The 19,116-nt window shown below is 43.2% G+C and overlaps 2 protein-coding genes across 2 annotated transcripts; one reads left to right on the top strand and one right to left on the bottom strand.

Moving 5' to 3' along the window:
- Positions 1 to 65: 65 nt before the first annotated feature.
- LOC124000788 (putative carbonic anhydrase 3) lies at positions 66 to 6,293 on the top strand. The gene is made up of 9 exons (XM_046307395.1): positions 66 to 185; positions 316 to 361; positions 461 to 487; positions 601 to 777; positions 972 to 1,123; positions 2,246 to 2,335; positions 2,642 to 2,714; positions 2,925 to 3,088; positions 5,918 to 6,293. The coding sequence occupies exons 1-9, from the start codon at positions 171 to 173 to the stop codon at positions 6,107 to 6,109; spliced, it is 936 nt and encodes a 311-aa protein (XP_046163351.1). The 5' UTR covers positions 66 to 170; the 3' UTR covers positions 6,110 to 6,293.
- A 98-nt stretch (positions 6,294 to 6,391) lies between these two features.
- Positions 6,392 to 12,887, bottom strand: rnf25 (ring finger protein 25). The gene is made up of 10 exons (XM_046307367.1): positions 12,804 to 12,887; positions 9,987 to 10,055; positions 9,306 to 9,402; positions 8,853 to 8,920; positions 8,655 to 8,724; positions 8,350 to 8,421; positions 7,995 to 8,141; positions 7,719 to 7,808; positions 7,414 to 7,551; positions 6,392 to 7,297 (listed from the first exon to the last, which is right to left on the bottom strand). Exons 1-10 carry the CDS (start codon positions 12,875 to 12,877, stop codon positions 6,494 to 6,496), a joined length of 1,629 nt encoding a protein of 542 aa, XP_046163323.1. The 5' UTR covers positions 12,878 to 12,887; the 3' UTR covers positions 6,392 to 6,493.
- Positions 12,888 to 19,116: the final 6,229 nt, after the last annotated feature.

Here is a 19,116-nt window from a genome sequence, read left to right as displayed (position 1 = left end):
AAATTGAAAAAGGTGAGGCTCGTGCTCCCCCAGCACTACACACTTGTTATAACGTTCCACATAGCCTTGAAAAGTCGTTTTGGCGGTTGGGCAATGCAGGCTGTAGCTAGGCATATAAGAACATGTATTTTCAATATTAATGTGGTTAATTAATTCAAACTCATGAAACTATGGTGTACAAGTGGGTAAGATTTTTTAAATAAATCATACATTTAGGGATCTTGATATGGCTACATTTGGACAGAAATCTAATGTAGATAACAAAGCTAGTTTCATGCATCATTATGCTACATTGTATTTATATTTGCTTTTCAGACATCTGTGTGTATTATCCTCTATCTCTGTTCACGAGCTATAGCAGGTGCGTAGCCTTCCAAAACAACTTTAAAAAAAAAAAAAAATCATGAATATTAATATATTTTCTATGAATTATATGTATTTTCAAATGTGTTTCTTTTAGACCAGCCCTGGTGTCACAATGGCTGTGGTAAGACTTCACTAGTTCTGTCTTCACCTCAATCCATTGTGCTACACAAACACAGTTCAGAACGGCAAACATTTAAACTGACAGAGGCTTTCTTTTTCTCTCTTCTCTTTTAGAGAACAGCCCCTCTTTCTGGCCCTCCCTTCCCAACTCTGAGTGTGGGGGGGTCAGACAGTCGCCGATCAACATTGATACTAACCAGCTGACCTTTGACCCCAGTCTCCGCAACCTCACCTTCAGTGACATCACTAATCCACACAGCATCAAGTTCCTCACCAACAATGGACACACAGGTACTCTTGTGGTGAATCTCCTTGGTCCTGTCCTTATAGTGTGTCTGTAGGACATGTGTTGTCTAGTCTTCTTTAAAGTAATCTCAGTAGCTCAGGACACAGGTATCATTTACTCATTAACAGTTGTTAGTGAATACACAATACCATATTAACGTGTACTATGGGGAAATCACAACTTATTTTCGTCCTTCCAGTGAGCTGTGTGTTAGAGGGCCTGATGGAGGTGAGAGGAGGGGGGCTCCCTCATGGCTACACGGCCGTCATGATGCATTTCCACTGGGGAGGTGACTCACTGTGCCACCCAGGCTCTGAGCACACAGTGGATTCAGTCAGATACCCCATGGAGGTGAGATACTGTACTAGAAGAGAGAGAGTGTGTGCAGTAGCGGTGCGTGGGTAAAATCACTGGAGTAGCCAAGCCCCCCACCCCCAAAAGCCATATTACAACCTGTGTTGTGATAACTGTGTTGTTTGCTCTATAACCTGTTAATTCATATGTCTTGCAACCATGACATATAGGCCTAAAGGCAGAGACAATAAGAAGACAAAGTGGCAGAATAAATTCAGCCACACCTTTATTTTATCACAAAACCTGATAGCAACCTATGTTCAGTGAAGTCCACAAAGCATGTTGCATGTACAGTAAGTCAGTTACATGGCCTACAGCTTGGTCAAGCAAGTTAATATTTCTGACATTTTTGGACCACAAAACAACTATTGATTTTTTACCATAGAGAGTTACCGCAAGTCACAAAGAAAACAAGAGCTGCCTCCACTATTCCAGCACCATTTAAACTTCAACATGTCAACATCATCAAATCACCTCTAATACAGTGACAACTAAAATATACCAAAAACAAATTAGTCCAATCAATGTAAGCTAAATATGATGTGGCCGCCCATGGTTTGGATTTCTGTGTGCGTGTGTGTTTGCGTGCGCGTTTGTGCAAGTAGAAAAACATGTTGACTCACCCTACTTGTAGAGAAACACCAATGCCATCCTCCTTTCTTTCATGTTGACGAAATGGTCTATATCTCTGTCATACAGTACACGCTTACATTTTTTTGTTGTCCTAGGCTACCTGGCTAAAATGCCTGCTCGCTAGCCTAACTTCCATTCTTGTGCAACGTTAGCTAGTTAACATTAGCTTTCTACATCTAGCTACATGTTGAACTTCCATCCTCTCAGGCCAGGGGCATAAGGTATGGATTAATGGTTGGACCAGAATCGCCGTGATAATCATTGGCCAGTACAGAGAATTAAGTAAAACCACAATCAGCCTTTTGCAAATTGAAGGAAAATGTTGAAACACAGAGATGAAAGCTAAATTATGTTATGCTTTATTATTATTTTTCTTGGTCAAGTTTTTTGGGAAGCCTAGTTTCCCTTGGCATCCATGAATACACATCACTCTGTGTGTGTGTGTGTGTTGTGTCCTATATGATGTGACTCTCTGTTGGATTTCAGATCCACCTTGTGACACTGAAGGAAGGCTTGACAATGGAGCAGGCTAAGACTGACCCGGAGAGGATGGCAGTGTTTGCTTTCTTCATAGATGTACGTCACAACAGTTCTACACTGATGATGACAATACTATGAAAGAGTTATGATTCTTGACTTAGTAATCGGAGTTATGGCAGAATACCTTGTTATCAGAGGAGGCCAGTGGGAGGAGCTATAGGAGGACGGGATCATTGTAATGGCTGGAATGGAATCAGTGGAATGGAGTCAAACACGCTACGCTAACAAGCCTATGTTTGATGCGTTCCAGCCGTTATAATGAGCCCGTCCTCCTATAGCTCCTCCCACCAGCCTCCACTGCTTGTTATTTGTGCTATCATCAACACATTCCATGGATTCCAGGTGACAGGCGACCAATGGCATGTGGAATCCTGGAGGACTTTGACATCATATCTGCTGAATATAACAGAGAAGGGTGAGGAGCAGTGGTGCCAGCTAGCTTTAAAGTACTTATAGTACTCTCTATTGTTATGCCAATGTAACTCATTTGAATTTGCAGAGAGAGAGAGCAAGAGGAAAGTGAAACCTCCATTGCTTTAAGGGCACTAACAAAGGGAGAGCTTCCTCCCTTTGGTGGTGATGTTTCTAGTATTTTTAATACTACAGCCTTCTCCTTATGTCTCAGGTTCATCAGTTGACATAGTGCAGCCACTATCCATCAGTGATCTGCTAGGAAGTGTGGACTTCACCAAATTCTACCGCTACCAGGGTTCTCTGACCACCCCCACCTGCGATGAAGTGGTGGTATGGACCGTGTTCGAAGAGCCAATCAAGTTGCGGAGAGATCTAGTCAGTGGTAACCTAACATAGCAGGCGTAAAAGAAAAGCCTGAGCGGAGCTGGAAGAAACGGGAAGCATCCGGTTTGAGTCGTCACCTCCGCTTCCTGAAAACCGCATGCTTTTACGGTTTCTTTCAACCCCGCTGAGGGTGAGTGAGTGGTGGTGGGCTGACTTGTCGATTGGTTGGATTTGCATTCCAACAAGCGTTCTCCTTAGTAAAATGTATGTCAAATGAAAGAGGAGTGTGCAGCTTTATTTGCCTGAGCCATTGAAGAAGCCATAAGGCAGCGGTTGAAATTTACACAATTGTTACCCAGAGGAAAATGGGGGAGGTTCGTGCTTTTTCAAGTTCAGTCAGGGGGAGTGTTATATTTTTTTAAATTTAGTCCAGGGGAGGGTCATGTCATTTGTAATAGATTAAATGTCATATTGCCCAGTGTTTGAGAATTAGTTGCTTATATCTCGATGTGTGCCCAATGCTGCCCCTTCATCCCTTATTCTCTGCTGGGCGTGTAATATCAGATGCGCCTAGTGTGGTCTCAATCAAGTGATCCATAGCCTATACTATAGACCTAAGCCAGCATTTCCCAAACTCAGTCCTGGGGAAAATGTACTTGGAGCGTGTATATAAAACTACCTACCACAATCATGAGCCTTGGCCTGCTCTTGCTGATGTCTAAGTATACTGTGGCCCTTCAGGAAGAAAGTCAAAGGCTTCTTCTGCAAAAGAAATTGTATTTGTCCCAAAAATTCAATATCTGTGTGTGCGGACTAGGCCTACTGATGTCCTGTTCAGTTTGAGAGGGGGAGTGTGAAGATGAGGACTTAGACTATCCTATTTTAAAAAAATATATTAGCCTGTATAGAAATCAAAACATCCAGATTATGCAGCATGCATTCATTCGTTGTCATGCTCTGTTGTGGAATTTTAAAATATTCTGCTCATCTCCAATCATGTAAAATGACATAGAACTGCATGAAATGCGTTTATACAAGGCAATTTTTTTATTGGGCCGCAAATAAGAAGATACACTGTATTCATGTAGTTCTTTTACTGAAATGGAGATCTTTTCACCCCTGTCTGCAGTGGTGAATGTAGGCATGTTCTCTGCTATCCACTGCAATATTTTACTTTTTGGGCGACCAACAAAATTCACATAGAAATGTGAGTTATAGATATGTCATTCTCAGTGAAAGCAAGTCTAAGAAGCAGTAGATCTGTTCTGTTCGCTATTTCTATGCTTCCTGTTCTTAAATGTAATCTTTGCGTCTTATACATTAGGTTTGGTACACCAGCTTCAAACAGCTGACAATACAATACTTTTGGTTATGGGAAATACACTGTATGTGGATACCCATTCAGATTAGTGGATTCGGCTATATCAGCATCACCCGTTGCTGACAGGTGTATAAAATCAAGCACACCGCCATGCAATCTCCATAGTCAAACATTGGCAGTAGAATGGCCTTACTGAAGAGCTCAGTGACTTTCAACGTGGCACTGTCATAGGATGCCACCTTTCCAACAAGTCAGTTCGTCAAATTCCTGCCCTGCTTGAGCTGCCCGGGTCAATTGTAAGTGCTGTTATTGTGAAGTGGAAACATCTAGGAGCAACAATGGCTCAGCTGCTAAGTGGTAGGCCACACAAGCTCACAGAACGGGACCACAGAGTGCTGAGCTCGTAGCGCGTAAAAAAACATCTGTCCTTGGTTGCAACACTCACGGCCAAGTTCCAAACTGCCTCTGAACTGTTTGTCGGGAGCTTCATGAAAGGGATTTCCATGGCCCAGCAGCCACACACAAGCCTAAGATCACCATGCACAATGCTGAGCGTCTGCTGGATTGGTGTAAATCTCGCCACCATTGGACTCTGGAGCAGTGGAAACGCATTCTCTGGAATGATGAATCACACTTCATCATTTGGCAGCCCGACGGATAAATCTGGGATGCCATGAGAACACTACCTAACCCAATGCATAGTGCCAACTAAAATTTGGTGGAGGAATAATGGTCTGGAGCTGTTTTTCATGGTTTGGGCTAGGCCCCTTAGTTCCAGTGAAGGGAAATCTTAACGCTACAGCATACAATGTCATTCTAGACAATTCCGTGCTTCCAACTTTGTGGCAACAGTTTGGGGAAGGCCCTTTCCTGTTTCAGCATGACAATGCCCCTGTGCACAAAGCGATGTCCATACAGAAATGGTTTGTCGAGATCGGTGTGGAAGAACTTGACTGACCCGCAGAGCCCCGAACTCAACCCCATCGAATACGTTTGGGATGAATTGAAATTCCGACAGTGAGCCAGGCCTAATTGCCCAACATCAGTGCCCTCACTAATGCTCGTGGCTGAATTGAAGCAAGTCCCCGCAGCAATGTTCCAACATCTAGTGGAAAGCCTTCCTAGCTAGAAGAGTGGAGGTTGTTACAGCAGCAAAGGGGGGGGTACCAACTCCATATTAATGCCCATGATTTTGGAATGATGTTTGACAAGCAGATGTCCACATACTTTTGGTCATGTAGTGTTTATTTCACAGGGGTTTAGATGGCACTTTGATTGTCTACATTGCATTTTCAGTCACTGAAATTAATCAACTATTAGAATGTTTGCAACCAGGAAATGGCGGAGCGATTTCTGTATAGTGCACCTTTTTAATTATTATTTGGGGTGTAGGAGAGGGTCACTTTTTTCAAGCTTTCAGGGAAGGTCAGGTAAGTATATATTTTACTGAAGTGAGGGCCATCCATTTTTATTTCAGACGTCCGATTTTCCACATGTATCCCTCATAAATAATGTACAGTGCCTAAGCTAATCCTTTCATACCCCTGTCCCACTCTCAGGTGGAGCGGTTTCCTAAAATCCTGAAGTACAGAAACATCTACCGGCCAGTGCAGCGCCTCAACGGGCGCCCCGTCTACGCTTCCCCCGGGGTGTCAGTGTACCCACTGGGCCGCGTTAGCAGCGGCCAGACTTCCAGCAGAGGGGCTCTCTCGCCCGGCCTATTACTACTGCTACTACTGGGCTGGGGGTGAGGCTGGACGCCCAGGGGAGGGGAGGTAATGCAGAAATAAGGGGTGGAGGGAAAACAGGAGGGAAAAAGAAGAGGGTGGGGAAAATAAGTGTTTGATACTCAAGGGAGGTCAATTTCAGCCGAATTCTGTCAATAATAAATGTGCTGTATGTTCCCTCAGGACAAGTGTACCCTGTCATTAGTATCTTAATGCAGCAAAAATAATGCTTCAGTGTAAACTAAACAACTGTCCACTGACAACAACAATTCAAACGGCAATAGGAAAGAAGGCAGGACACACCGGTTCACTTAGGTGCCAGACAATGCAAAGCTTTATTTTAGGTGTATCGAGAATGCAAATGGAGGTACAGACATAGCTGTTCTTAGTTCCTCCTTTGTCCCTTTGTCATAGAGCAGCACCCTCTCTCTCCACCTCTCCCTCTACCACACTCTGATGGAAGCCCCTCCCACCAGCCATGTGAGCTCTGCCACGGGGGTAGTTGGCACCTCCCCTGCTTCGCTGACCTCGCCCGTCCCAGTAGCGATGGTGCCTGCCCCCCCGAGCATCCCATTGGTCCGTTCCTCTGAAATACCGCTCTTGCCATTGGTCAGGCTGTTGCGCTGAACCGTGAGGGCCTCTCCTTCTTCCCCTCTCCCTATGGCCTCGCCCAGGCTCCATTTCCATGCCGTTGCTAGGTGGGATGTCCATTTTAGAAGTGTCCAGGCTTGATTTGCTTATTGGCTGACCGTCTTTAGGAACTGGAGCCTCTTGTTGGCCTAGCTCCGTACGTCCCTCCCCTTCTTCCTTCTCCAAATGGCTTAACTGTGCTTGTCCCAGTTCTGGGTGGCTAGAGTTCTCCTGAAGTCTGGCTTTGATCGGTGCGTCATGAGAGTTGGCAGGAGGAGCACTGTGGAAGTTGTCATGTTTCTCTGAGGACAGGGAGAGTTTGTCCAGATGGTCAGTGGGGGGGACAGGTGTCCCTGGGTGGGTGTGGGGCCTGCCTCTCCCTCCCCTCCTCAGGCCCCTGAAGTGGCCCTGTGGCCCTTGGTGCCAGTACTGGTGACCTGGCCTTCCCCTGCGATGCGAGTGGCCGGCGTGCTGCAGCTTTGGTGCTGTGATCTGATTGGTGGAGGCAGGGGGAAGGGAGAGCAGTGATTGGCTGGGAGAGGCATTCCCGTCAGTGGTGACGTTGTCCAAGTCGGGAGGCGGCTGTGAAAAACAAGTCGCAACGTTGTTTAATTAAGATACATCATCAGGAAAGTGTACGCTCACGCACAGACACACTTCAGCTAATATTGTTTGCTAAGCCCCTCCTTGTTCCTCACCTCATTAATATGTATGAGGAAGCGGTTAGACTCCGCCTCTGTGTCAATAATCCCGCCTTTTGCTTTCTGACGCTCCAAAAGGTTCTGGAGCTCAGCCCACTTCTGCCGGAACTCCACCCCTATCACCGCTCCCTCCAGCTGAGTGAAGTAGAGGTCAGCACAAATGGATGTATTTGCAATAGCAGCCACTATAATTGAAGGTGTGGTGTACCACAAGTGGTGTAGTTGAAATTGCAAGCCAAATTATGACAGTACTGTAGAGGAAAAAAGAACAGCCACAAGAGTGTGTGCAGTTGTGTCTTTACCTCTGGAAAGCTAGGGGCGGGATTGGACAGGAGCTGGGCAACGTTGTAAGTCAGAGGTTCTCTACACACGGGACACACAACGGTTAGCTCCTATAGGGGGATGGAGAAAGAACCGCCAGTCAAAATGACCACTAAATGAAGCATCACTAAATCTCCAGGAATATAGCAAAAAAATATTTTAAAATACTTTGACACCCCCCCCCCCCCAAATAAATGCAGTTTCACTTCAGCAACTCCCAGTCAATTCTACTGCTGCATATGGATACTTGATCTCACCTCATTGTCGGTCCTCTCCCGTGTCTTGTCCTGCTCCAGCTCCTTCTCCCTCTCCCGGAGCTCAGTCTCAGAGTGGGTGATGTAGCGGCCTAGGCAGTGGGAGTGGAAGTAGTGGTAGCATCTGGTCTTGGTGAACGCCTCCCCATCCTGGGACAGACCAGAAAGACAAGGGAGGACAAGGTTAACATCACACACAATGCTGCGGTTCCATTGTGTCCACTTGCTCACTCCCCCTCACGGATTTCAAAAGCATTGGATTGGTGTTAACATGGGCTACAGAGAGTTTCAAACAGGAAGACTAGTTTAAATTCTCATCTTGTGTGGACTAATGGAAATACTAATTAAAACAGATCACCTTAAACCCGTAAAGGCAGATGACGCAGTTCCCATGGGGAATATTGCTCTCAGTCAGGATCTCTTTGGCTTTCTGAGAGAGACAGAGAAAAGAGGGACCGAGTCAGGTACTTGATATTCATCTCTATTTATACATTCCTAAATTTAAAAAACATTTTTTTAAATCAGGACAAAGGGCATCCTTGATCCACAGTTCTAATTATAATATCACAAATACAGTTCTTAAATTACTGTAGTCTCCAACTAAGAGATTTCAAATGAGAACAGAGAGAATGAGAGAAACGGGGAGAAAGAAAGAGAACTGGCCTCAATGAGCTGGTACAACACAGGGGAACCCAGGCAGGACTCCGCCTCTGTCTGCAGACATTTCTGCACACTGGGAGAGAGAGAGAGAAATCTTGGAGCAATACAAGCAACAGGGGACATAAACTAAATTAAACTACCCTTCATCAGAGCAGACTACAATGAACCTAAAATGGAGGACAACAGATTTACTCTCGTTACCTGCACAGCTTGTCATCAGAAAGACCCCGAGGGTTGTGGATGGAAATGGAGGGAGGAGAGGAGGGATACTTAGGAAGAGAAAGAGAGATCAGTGTATAACATTTGAAAGTGGCATGTCCTGAGAATGAAAAGGAAAGGGCAGGGTTCTAAGGAAAGGAAATTATGAGAGCATGAGGAAAAACTTTCACAGTGACAGGAAGTGTCAACTCCAGTCCTGGAGAACTACTGGGTAAGCAGGCGTTTGTTACATCCCTGCACCAATACACAAAAAAAGTGTACACACCTTGTAGGTAGCTCTCCAGGAGAAGGGAAAGCCAGTATATTTATAGGGTACACAATTATTTATTTTTTACACAAGCAACCTATATGCATGACCTAAGCCAGGGGACGGGGAATATTTGTTTACAATCAAATGGATTGCAAAGGACAAGGTAGCAGGGAATATGAACATACCTGCAAGTCGAGAGTCAAAGTTAGGGTGAGTCGCACAAACTGAGAGAGGGAATCTTCACCCGTGGAGGGATATAGAACCAGACTCACCTCCCATCCCCTAGAAGAGAGAGCAACAGAGAATGTCAATTAAAAACACGCACCCACTTCAAAGCCCATCAGCTATTCATCTAGTCTTATCCATTGGCCGGGGGAGGCTAATCACTCATACATTATAGTAAAACACCCGGGGATAGAAGAGAGGGCAGAAAGAGATGTCTGTTTAAGTGTGAAGGCTGACAGACCTCTTCAGAGAGCAGTTGGGAGGACAGGATGTTGAATACAGAGGAGGGAATGCAACAATCAGCTGAGTAGGATGCAACAGGCCTGCAATATCCCTCTATCTGGTCCAGCCTCGTGACGCGACATAACATAGCTAACTAGCACACCGCACCTCTGATACAATGGCGTGTGGTGTTTATGTATAGTATTATAGTCTGGTCACAGATCTATACTGTATGTGCTTAAGGTGAACCAAGTTACTTTGTCGTTTGTTGCTATGCCACACCAGGGCACAAACAGATCTGCAACCAGGCTACAGCTGGTATTTATATAGATTCATGAGTCAGCAAAATACTGCTACCATCAAAGTGAGGTCTTAGTGGTGTTCTGGGGCATGGGTTATCATCAAACTGAGTGGCTCACCCATCTCTCCTGTTAATCTGCAGCTCATCCAGATAGATGGACTGGAGAACCTCAATCTCAGACAGCACACTGTAGAGAGGAGATGTAGCCAATGTCAATGAATGATGCAACAACCTGGATGTTACAGCAGAAATGGCTTGAACTGTAACGCATCAACTTACTGCAGAGCAGGATCATTAACTAGCGAACCCAAATGTAAGAATGTAGACCCTGCATAGCTCAGTTAATCATGCGTGGTAAATGGTCCAGCTAGCTATAAAATGACAGCAGGGTCGTTTAACCTCATAAAGCACACGAAAGAGGATTGACACCCACCATCTCAGACTGTTCAGAAATGATTTTGTTCGAACTATAATTTGATCTCTGAAAAACCAAAGTAATTGATTGCACCCAAATTGGCTATTTTAATTTATAGGATTCATATAATAAATCAAACACCTGATTTGGACCAAACTTTTTTTCCCAACAATGAGTAAATAGTATTAGTTCTCTGTCTGACAAGTGGTATTTTGCTGCGGTTCAGGGTATTGTTTCTTCAGCCTTTGTAATGTATTCCCAGTGAATTTGGTGATGGTTTTCAAAACCCTGTTCAGAGAAATGAGTAATTAAAGTTGTTAGGTTTATGTCTCATCCTACATCATCAGGTTCTGACCACTAGACGGTGCGGCTCGAGGTGTTTTATAGGAACCCCTTCATGCTTTGGTTGTCGTCCACTAACTTAGCATTTGTCATTGATCTACGTAAAATACTCCATAAAGTCAAAGTGAAAAGACAAAATGTAATAACTCAAATTGTATTCCTCCAATTTGTTTATTCAAGCCTAAATGAATTCAGAAGTCAAATTTGGCTTAACAAATAACACAAGTTAGATGGACTCAGTGCGTGTGAAATAGGTGTTGACATGCTTTTTGAATAACTCCCCCTTCCTCTGTCCCCCATACACAACATCTCCCTCGGTCAAGTATTGAATTTCAAGCACAGATTCAACTAAAGAACAGGGAGCTTTTCGAAAGCCTCATAATTAAGGGCAGTGATTGGTAGATAACAAAGCAGACATTGAATATATCCTTAAGCATGGTCAAGTTAATAATTATGCTGTGGATGATGTATTAAACTACCCAGACACAAAGATGCAGTCATACTTCTGAACTGAGCATACTCAGTAGTTGCTTGAAAATCTATGGCAAGGCTTGAAAATCTATGGCAAGCCACGATAACCAACATCTTGACAGAGCATTAAGAATTATGATTTAACTAGGAAAGTCTGTTAAGAACAAATTCTTATTTAGAAGGACGGCCTACTCCAGCAAAATTCGGACGATGCTGGGCCAATTGTGCTATACCCTATGGGACTCCCAATCACAGCCGGATGTGACACAGCCTGCAAAGCTCTTATGAGACTAACCCAAGAAGACTCACAGGTGTAATCGTAAGTTGTTTCTAACATTGACTAAGGGGGGTGAATACCTATTTAATTAAGGTGTAAGTGTTTCATTCATCTTTAAAAAGAAATAACATTTTTCTTCCACTTTGACAGAGTATTTTGCGTAGATCGTTGACAAAATGACAATTAAACCATTTTAATCCCACTTTGTAACAAAATAAAATGTGAAGAAATCCAAGGGGGTGTAGACTTTCTGTTAGGCACTGTCCCATTGACTTGCATTGGAATTGTGTCACAAATGCTAAAACGTCAGCATTTGAATCAGTGGCCAGGGAAACAAAACCAAAAGCATGGGTTGCTGTCATACCTTGTCCATAAACCACTTACAGGGTAAGGAAACCAATGTAATTGTGATTTTGATTAACCATCCCTTTAACATTGAGGGGCTGTTTAAAATGAAACAAATCACATACTAGCAGGAACATCACCATCTAGTGGTCAGAACCTGGTAATATCAGAATGCAGGATAGGACATAAACCTAGCAATTTCAATGACTAATTTCTCTGAACAGGAGGAGAAAAATTAAAATCAACTAATTCTATGAGAATACATTACATAAGACAAAGAAACAATACTCCGAGCCGCAGCGCCATACTACTTGTCACTCGTTGCGGGGAATTTGGTGCGAGGGGTCAATGGCTGGCGTTTGACCATTTCCTTGGATTCTTCATGACTTACTCATTTGTTAGAAAAAAGTACGGTCAAAACCGGATGTTTGGTACTATATTTATTGGATATTATGAATTCCATACATTTAAAATTGCCCATTTGTGTGTAATCAATCATTAATTTCTCAGGTCAATTACATTCCAGCAAAACAATGTGTCAGGAATGCTAACGTTATCGGTTTCTAACTACGGAAATGATTTCAGAACAATCTGAGATGGTGGGTGTCATGGCTTGTTGAAATGACATGGAACGACGTAGCACTGAACCAGAACCTGGTCGATTCTCCTCGCCACGTTCAACGTCTCCTTTAATGGCCAGATTCTGGTTCAAGCCGATATAAACTTTGTGTATTTTCCTAAATGGATGTCAGCTGTATGTCGTTACTGTATGTAATGTAATCTCTTTGGTAAATTACAATGCTGAACAAACAGCTTGCCTGCAAGAGCCTTTTCGTATGATCACAACACGCATCAATACCCTGCACTCAGCAGTGTCGTTAGTTAACAGGGTGTATGTAGCTAACGCTAGCCAGCTAGCCGCCGGAGCTAGCAAGCTAGCGACACATAGCTAGCTAACCACAATCTACAATGTACATATAATTTGAAGATACATATTCAATTAAATTGTATTGAATATGAATGAACGTATTATACAGGCATTTGCCTTATTTTCTCCACCTACACGCTATCATCAACAAACTCACTCGCTTTCAGCTGCCATCTTCGTTCTGCCGACCGGGACTACTTCTTCTTCTATGGTATATTGGCGATTGCACATTTTAAATGTGTATCCCGCCACCTACTGTGTGGGATGGAAACAGGATGACCAAAAACAGAACTAAATGCCCCCCCCCCCAAAAAACTAAATGACCCCAAAAATCTATTCATAAACTAAACTAAATCAAACATTTCTTTAAAAAAAACCCAGATCTGATCCCTACAAAGGCTCAAGGGGAACCTGGGAGGGCGGGTCTTCCGGCACCAGTACCCCTTGCAAAGTCTTCAGATGTAAAATCCTTAAATCCCCCAAACTTTTCTGCCACAGCCAGAAAAATGTCCAGTTTCTTAGACTTCTTTGAGACTTGTGCCATACAGTTTAGAACTGTGGCAATGAACACCACAAAACCCACTTTTTTTTAACATAACAGGGTGTCTTGACAGGCAGCAAACATTTACTACAGGCTGTGGTGCATCCACTACCATATTTTCACTAGCATCACTTGTTTTCTCAATTATTTTAATCGCCTCCGCATAGGAGATTCAAATTACTGCTCTAACTTTTGCCACCTCAATCTCCTTCACCCTTACAGAGCACTCCAGGAACACTGCCCTTTCCCACCTGGACAAAAGGAACACCTATGTGAGAATGTTGTTCATTGACTATATCTCAGAGTTCAACACCATACTGCCCATGAAGCTCATCACTAAGCTAAGGACCCTGGGACTAAACACCTCCCTCTGTAACTGGATCCTGGGCTTCCTGACAGGCCGCCCCCCCCAGGTGGTAAGGGTAGGCAACAACACATCTGCCACTCTGATCCTCAACACTGGTGCCCCTCAGGGGTGTGTACTTAGTCCCATCCTGTACTCCCTGTTCACCCACGACTGCGTGGCCAAACAACTCCAACACCATCATGATGTTTTCTGACGACACAACAGTGGTAGGTCTGATCACCGACAGCAATGAGACAGCCTATAGGGAGGAGGTCAGAGAACTGGCAGTGTGGTGCCAGGACAACAATCTCTCTCTCAATGTGAGAAAGACAAAGGTGCTGATCGTGGACTATAGGAAAAGGTGGGCCGAACAGGCCCCCGTTAACATCAACGGGGCTGGAGCGGAGCGGGTCGAGAGTTTCAAGTTCCTTGGTGTCCAGAAAACTATCATTGTACAAACACACAAAGACAGTCGTGAAGAGGGCACGACAAATCCTTTTCCCCCTCAGGAGGCTGAAAAGATTTGGTATGGTTCCCAGATCCTCAAAAATCCTTCTGCAGCTGTTCTAAGCATTACAAAACTTCTATTAGATCAAATAAACCTAATTCAGTAAATATGCCATACATTATTTTGGTGACCAAATTCAACACTCTCATTGACCTCCACACAAAAATCTCTTTGCTTGGTGGGTGAAACAATGAAAAAAAAACGCCACCTGCAGGAGGGAGACAGATTTTCCGCCAAGTTCAGCCTCTCTCTTCCTCTCTGCTGCAGTCGACTGCATGTTTCTAAAGTTGCTCTTCACCAACTTCATCCTGAGGGGGTTCCAGAAAGATGGTGGCGAGTGCAGATGGGATTTTATCTTGCTCCGAGTAACTTTTATCCCTCTCAAACTTATTTAAATGTAACAAAAGTTGATTTATAATAAACACAACAGAGAGCAACGCTCAGTAGACCGTTAACTTGATCAGAAACTTGGCAAAGAAGACAGTTGCTAACTGACCACTCATACACCAGGTAGAAAACACCACCAGACTCCTCAGGAGAAGAAATGGAGGAATCTGGACATTCGGTTGATTCAGGAACTCTAGTCAATAGTCCTGCACCCAGAAAGACAGAGACAGAATTGTCTTAGCATGAACTCTAGGTCAACATAATCGATGCCGTCACTATAAAGATAAACTAAAAAAATTATACACGAAAACACATAATTAATTGTTGACCTCAAGATGACCCTGAATCATGCATATGAGAGTATCGGAGAGCTTAGACGTGCAACCACTGCAACCTCTGATAAATGTACTGCAAAGGAGAAGACCATCGCCGATATACAAGAGCGCATGTCGGAAGCAGAGTGATACCGTATATGGCGGGGGCTACGGCTTTGTGGTGTCCCCGAGGACCAGGGTGAGAATGTGAAGCACATAGTAAGAGACATCTGTAACCATGTGGTTCCGGACTTCCCCGAAGGATATATGGACATGGCTGTGGATGCCGCTCATCGTATTGGGACAAAGCAAGATGCCATCGGCAGCCGCTCGATCATCATTCAGTTTGCTTTCCTCACAGCGAGAGATGCCGTTTGAAAGAAAGCAACGGAAAGCACCTTTCTGAAAGAGAGAAAATGTTGATTCGGTGAGGACCTGACTGCAGCACACAAGGCAGCAAAGGCAAAGTAGTGGCCTCTCATCCAACAGGCCCGAAATCAAGGAAAGGGTGGGTACTACAGGGGAATCAGAGCCTTTTTCGCTGACAGAAAAATAAATTAGACTTAGGGGATTTGCTCCACCTTATCCTTAGCCCTATAAGGTAGCCCCTTCCCCACAACAAACTGAGCATTCTAGTTTTGAATTGTGGTGTTATGGTTTACAAGTTAAGACTTCTGTTAATACAATTATGAAGCACCTTTTTATAGAGAAACATTCATGCAAAGAGGATTATATATATTTTTTAAATCAGTGGGGCAGTGACATTATCTTGGCCCACGGGGACTAATCATTCAGCTAGGGTGGCAATTTATTTCTATTTTTAACTTTTACCCCTTTTACGTGGTATCCAATTGGTAGTTACAGTCTTGTCTCATCGCTGCAACTCCTGTACGGCCCCGGGAGAGGCGAAGGTCGAGAGCCACGCGTCCTCCGAAACACGACCCAACCAAACCACACTGTTTCTTGACACAATGCCCGCTTAACCCGGAAGCCAGCCACACCAATGTGTCGGAGGAAACACCGTACACCTGGCGACCGTGTCAGCGTACACGCGCCTGGCCCGCCACATTTTAGCAGACAATTTCAAAGGGACATTTTTGTTTACTCAAATAGACACCAATGGACATTTGCTAGTAGCGGTCGTCAACCACATGGACAGGTTATGTGTTGTGTAATATACTGTATATAGATACTGTTCTAGTCCTCCAAATTACTTACTCTAGAGGAAATTGAGGAAATGTTTTACATTTTTACGAGAAAATATCCATCCAGTCAGATAATAGTTGGTGGGGATTTCAATATTTTAATATGGTTTATTATGAGACTGATAGATTGCCCCATAGGCCTAACATTGGTGTGAACAAATTGGTGACTTTCTGTCAAATCCTGGACTTAATTGACATATGGAAAGTTAAAAATCCTGGAGAGAAACAATACACATGGAGTAAGAGAGAACTTCACTACAATCAAGAATTGACTTGTGGGTGATGGGCTCAAGACTAGAGGTTAACACTGTAGAGGTAAAAATACTGCCTGCAGTCCTGATGATCATAAAGTCATATGGCTGACTGTAAGAATGTGCAGTAATGATGATAAGAAATACTCGGGTGGTTATTGGAAATTGAATAACTCATTGTTATTGCATGATGATTGAAAAACTGTGATTAAGAATCTAATTTCTGTTTACTGAAATGTAGCTACCTCTCATGCAGAATAGGGGAAATATTGGGAACTGCTGAAATTTAAAAATCCACTCTGCCTGTATTACTTATGGGAAATGGCTTGCTTTAAGAAGATGTGAGGTAGCTGAGATCACACTTCATGAGGAAGAATCAACTACAGTAGATACATTTTATGAGGAAAAGGCTAGAGGTGCCTTCATAAAGATCCAGAAAACAATGGCTTGAAAAAGGCAAAAAGAACAGTATATACTTTTTAATTTTGAAAAGAGGAGAACTCAACATACTTCGAATAATTTAAGATTAATGGAGTAACCGCTGAGAATAGAGAGTTATCAGACTTTACCACTAAGTTTTATGAGAATCTTTACTCCTTAGATAACAGTTTGAGTGACTCTAAGGTTCTCCTTTATTCAATAGAGAATGTTAACTCGGTTAGTGAAGAATTCAAATCGGTCTTGTTGCCAAGATTGATCCATTATGGACATCTGATATGGGGTTGCTCGACTAAAAAATAACAAATCTCAAGGTTGTGATGGATTAACCTCTGAATTTGACAAAACATTCTCTGAAGAAATAGAAAATGTTTTACTTAAAGCCTTTAAGGAGGCTATAAGGAAGGGAGAACTACTTGCCTTTCTGAAGCAAGGGGTTATTACTCTCATACATAAACCACAAGGATCTCTTAATTATTGATCATTGCTGTCCAATCACACTCCTAAATGACAATTACAAAATTATAGCCTAAATCTTTGTGAAAAGGTTAAAGATATGCTTGAATGATCTGATTGATGAATGTCAATCATGATGTATGAAAGGGCACCATATATCTAATAATCTGAGGCTAGTGTTAGATTGAGAATTGTGATGTATTGGATGACTTTCCTGTTACCCGATTTTTAAATTTTCAGAAAGCATTTGATACCGTAAGTTACAATTTGATCTTTGATTGTCTTAAGCATTTGAAGTTGTCATTTTTTTGTTGATGCTAACTCTGTGTAATGGTGGCAATAGCTGTGTCAAACTCTCATGGAATATCCTCCACGTTTAACATTTACAAAGGAATACGACAAGGTTGTCCAATCTCACCTTTTTTTATTTTTGTTATTATCTCAAACCTTCTGCTCATTAGTTTATCAAAGTCAATTTGAAGGCATTTACATTCCAGGCCAGAGAGATCAAGATATCCCAACTGGCGGATGACACCTCACTTTGTTTTTGAAAGATGTCACAAGCTAGATTAGCATTGGATATCGTGAAGCTGTTCTCCAAAATCTCAGGTTTGGGTTTAAATCTTTCCAAACGTGAGATGTTTGTTCTGAAAGGAGCTGTCAATCCAGCAGATTGTAACATCTCTGGAAGAAGATAATGTAACCTGCCTTGGTGTAAAGATAACCAAAAATCTTAAGGCTGAGAATAATCTTCATTTGAATCCTCTAACTGAATCTATAAAAAAATGTATTATCCTCATGGTTAGGGAGGGATTTAAGTCTTCAAAAGAGGGTGCTTTTATCCAAAACTGAGGGGCTATCTATTGACATTCCCAAATCCACTTACTGTAGATAGATAGGCCATTGTACAACTTCACATGGAAAAACAAGCCATATAAGATAAAAATAGATGTTATCACCAACAGGGTTTGTGATGGCGGTCTAAATGTCTTAGACTTCACTTTCTTTAATTAGATATAAGTCAACTGGGTTAAAAGGTACTTCAAAAAACCTCAGTTTCTGGAATATTGTACCTCATTTTGTTTTTCAGAAGCTCGGAAGGTTTACTTTTTTACTACAAAGTCCCTATATTGTGGGTAAACTTCCTGTGAAATTGGCAGCTTTTCACAAGCAGGGTTTAATGTGCTGGGCTTTGCTGTATAAACACAACTTTTCACCTCATCATCCGGACAGCTGAAGAAGTTCTGGGTTTGAACAAGCAAAGAATTTCTACACAAACTGTCAGAAACCATCTCAGGGAAGCTCATCTGTGTGCTCGTCATCCTCACCAGGGTCTTGACGTGACTGGAGTTCTGCGTCGTAACCGACTTCAGTGGGCAAATGCTCACATTTGATGGCCACATGCTGGAGAAGTTTGCTCTTCACGGATTAATCCCAGTTTCAATGGTACCGGGCAGATGTATGACGTTGGTTTAAACACCGTTTCCCATGCTCGTTCAATGAACCATAAACAATTAATGAACATGCAACTGTAGAACGGTCGCTAAGACAGGTCACAGTTATGAAAACTTAGGACACTAAAGAGGCCTTTCTACTGACTCTGAAAAACACCAAAAGAAAGATGCCCAGGGTCCCTGCTCATCTGCGTGAATGTGCCTTAGGCATACTGCAAGGAGGCATGAGGACTGCAGATGTGGCCAGGGCAATAAATTGCAATGTGCGTACTGTGAGACTCCTAAGACAGCGCTACAGGGAGACAGGACGGACAGCCGATTGTCCTTACAGTGGTATCCGAAAATCACACCTGCGGGACAGGTACAAGATGGCAACAACAACTGCCTGAGTTACACCATGCAGGAACGCACAATCCCTCCATCAGTGCTCAGACTGTCCGCAATAGGCTGAGAGGCTGCACTGAGGGTTTGTAGGCCTGTTGTAAAGGCAGGTCCTCACCAGACATCACCGGCAACAACGTCGCCTATATTGCATATAAAGGTACACATTCACTTTATTGCTCACTGTTT

The sequence above is a fragment of the Oncorhynchus gorbuscha genome, linkage group LG16 (assembly GCF_021184085.1).
Source record: "Oncorhynchus gorbuscha isolate QuinsamMale2020 ecotype Even-year linkage group LG16, OgorEven_v1.0, whole genome shotgun sequence".
Taxonomy (NCBI): domain Eukaryota; kingdom Metazoa; phylum Chordata; class Actinopteri; order Salmoniformes; family Salmonidae; genus Oncorhynchus; species Oncorhynchus gorbuscha.
This window is presented reverse-complemented; position numbering and strand designations above follow the sequence as displayed.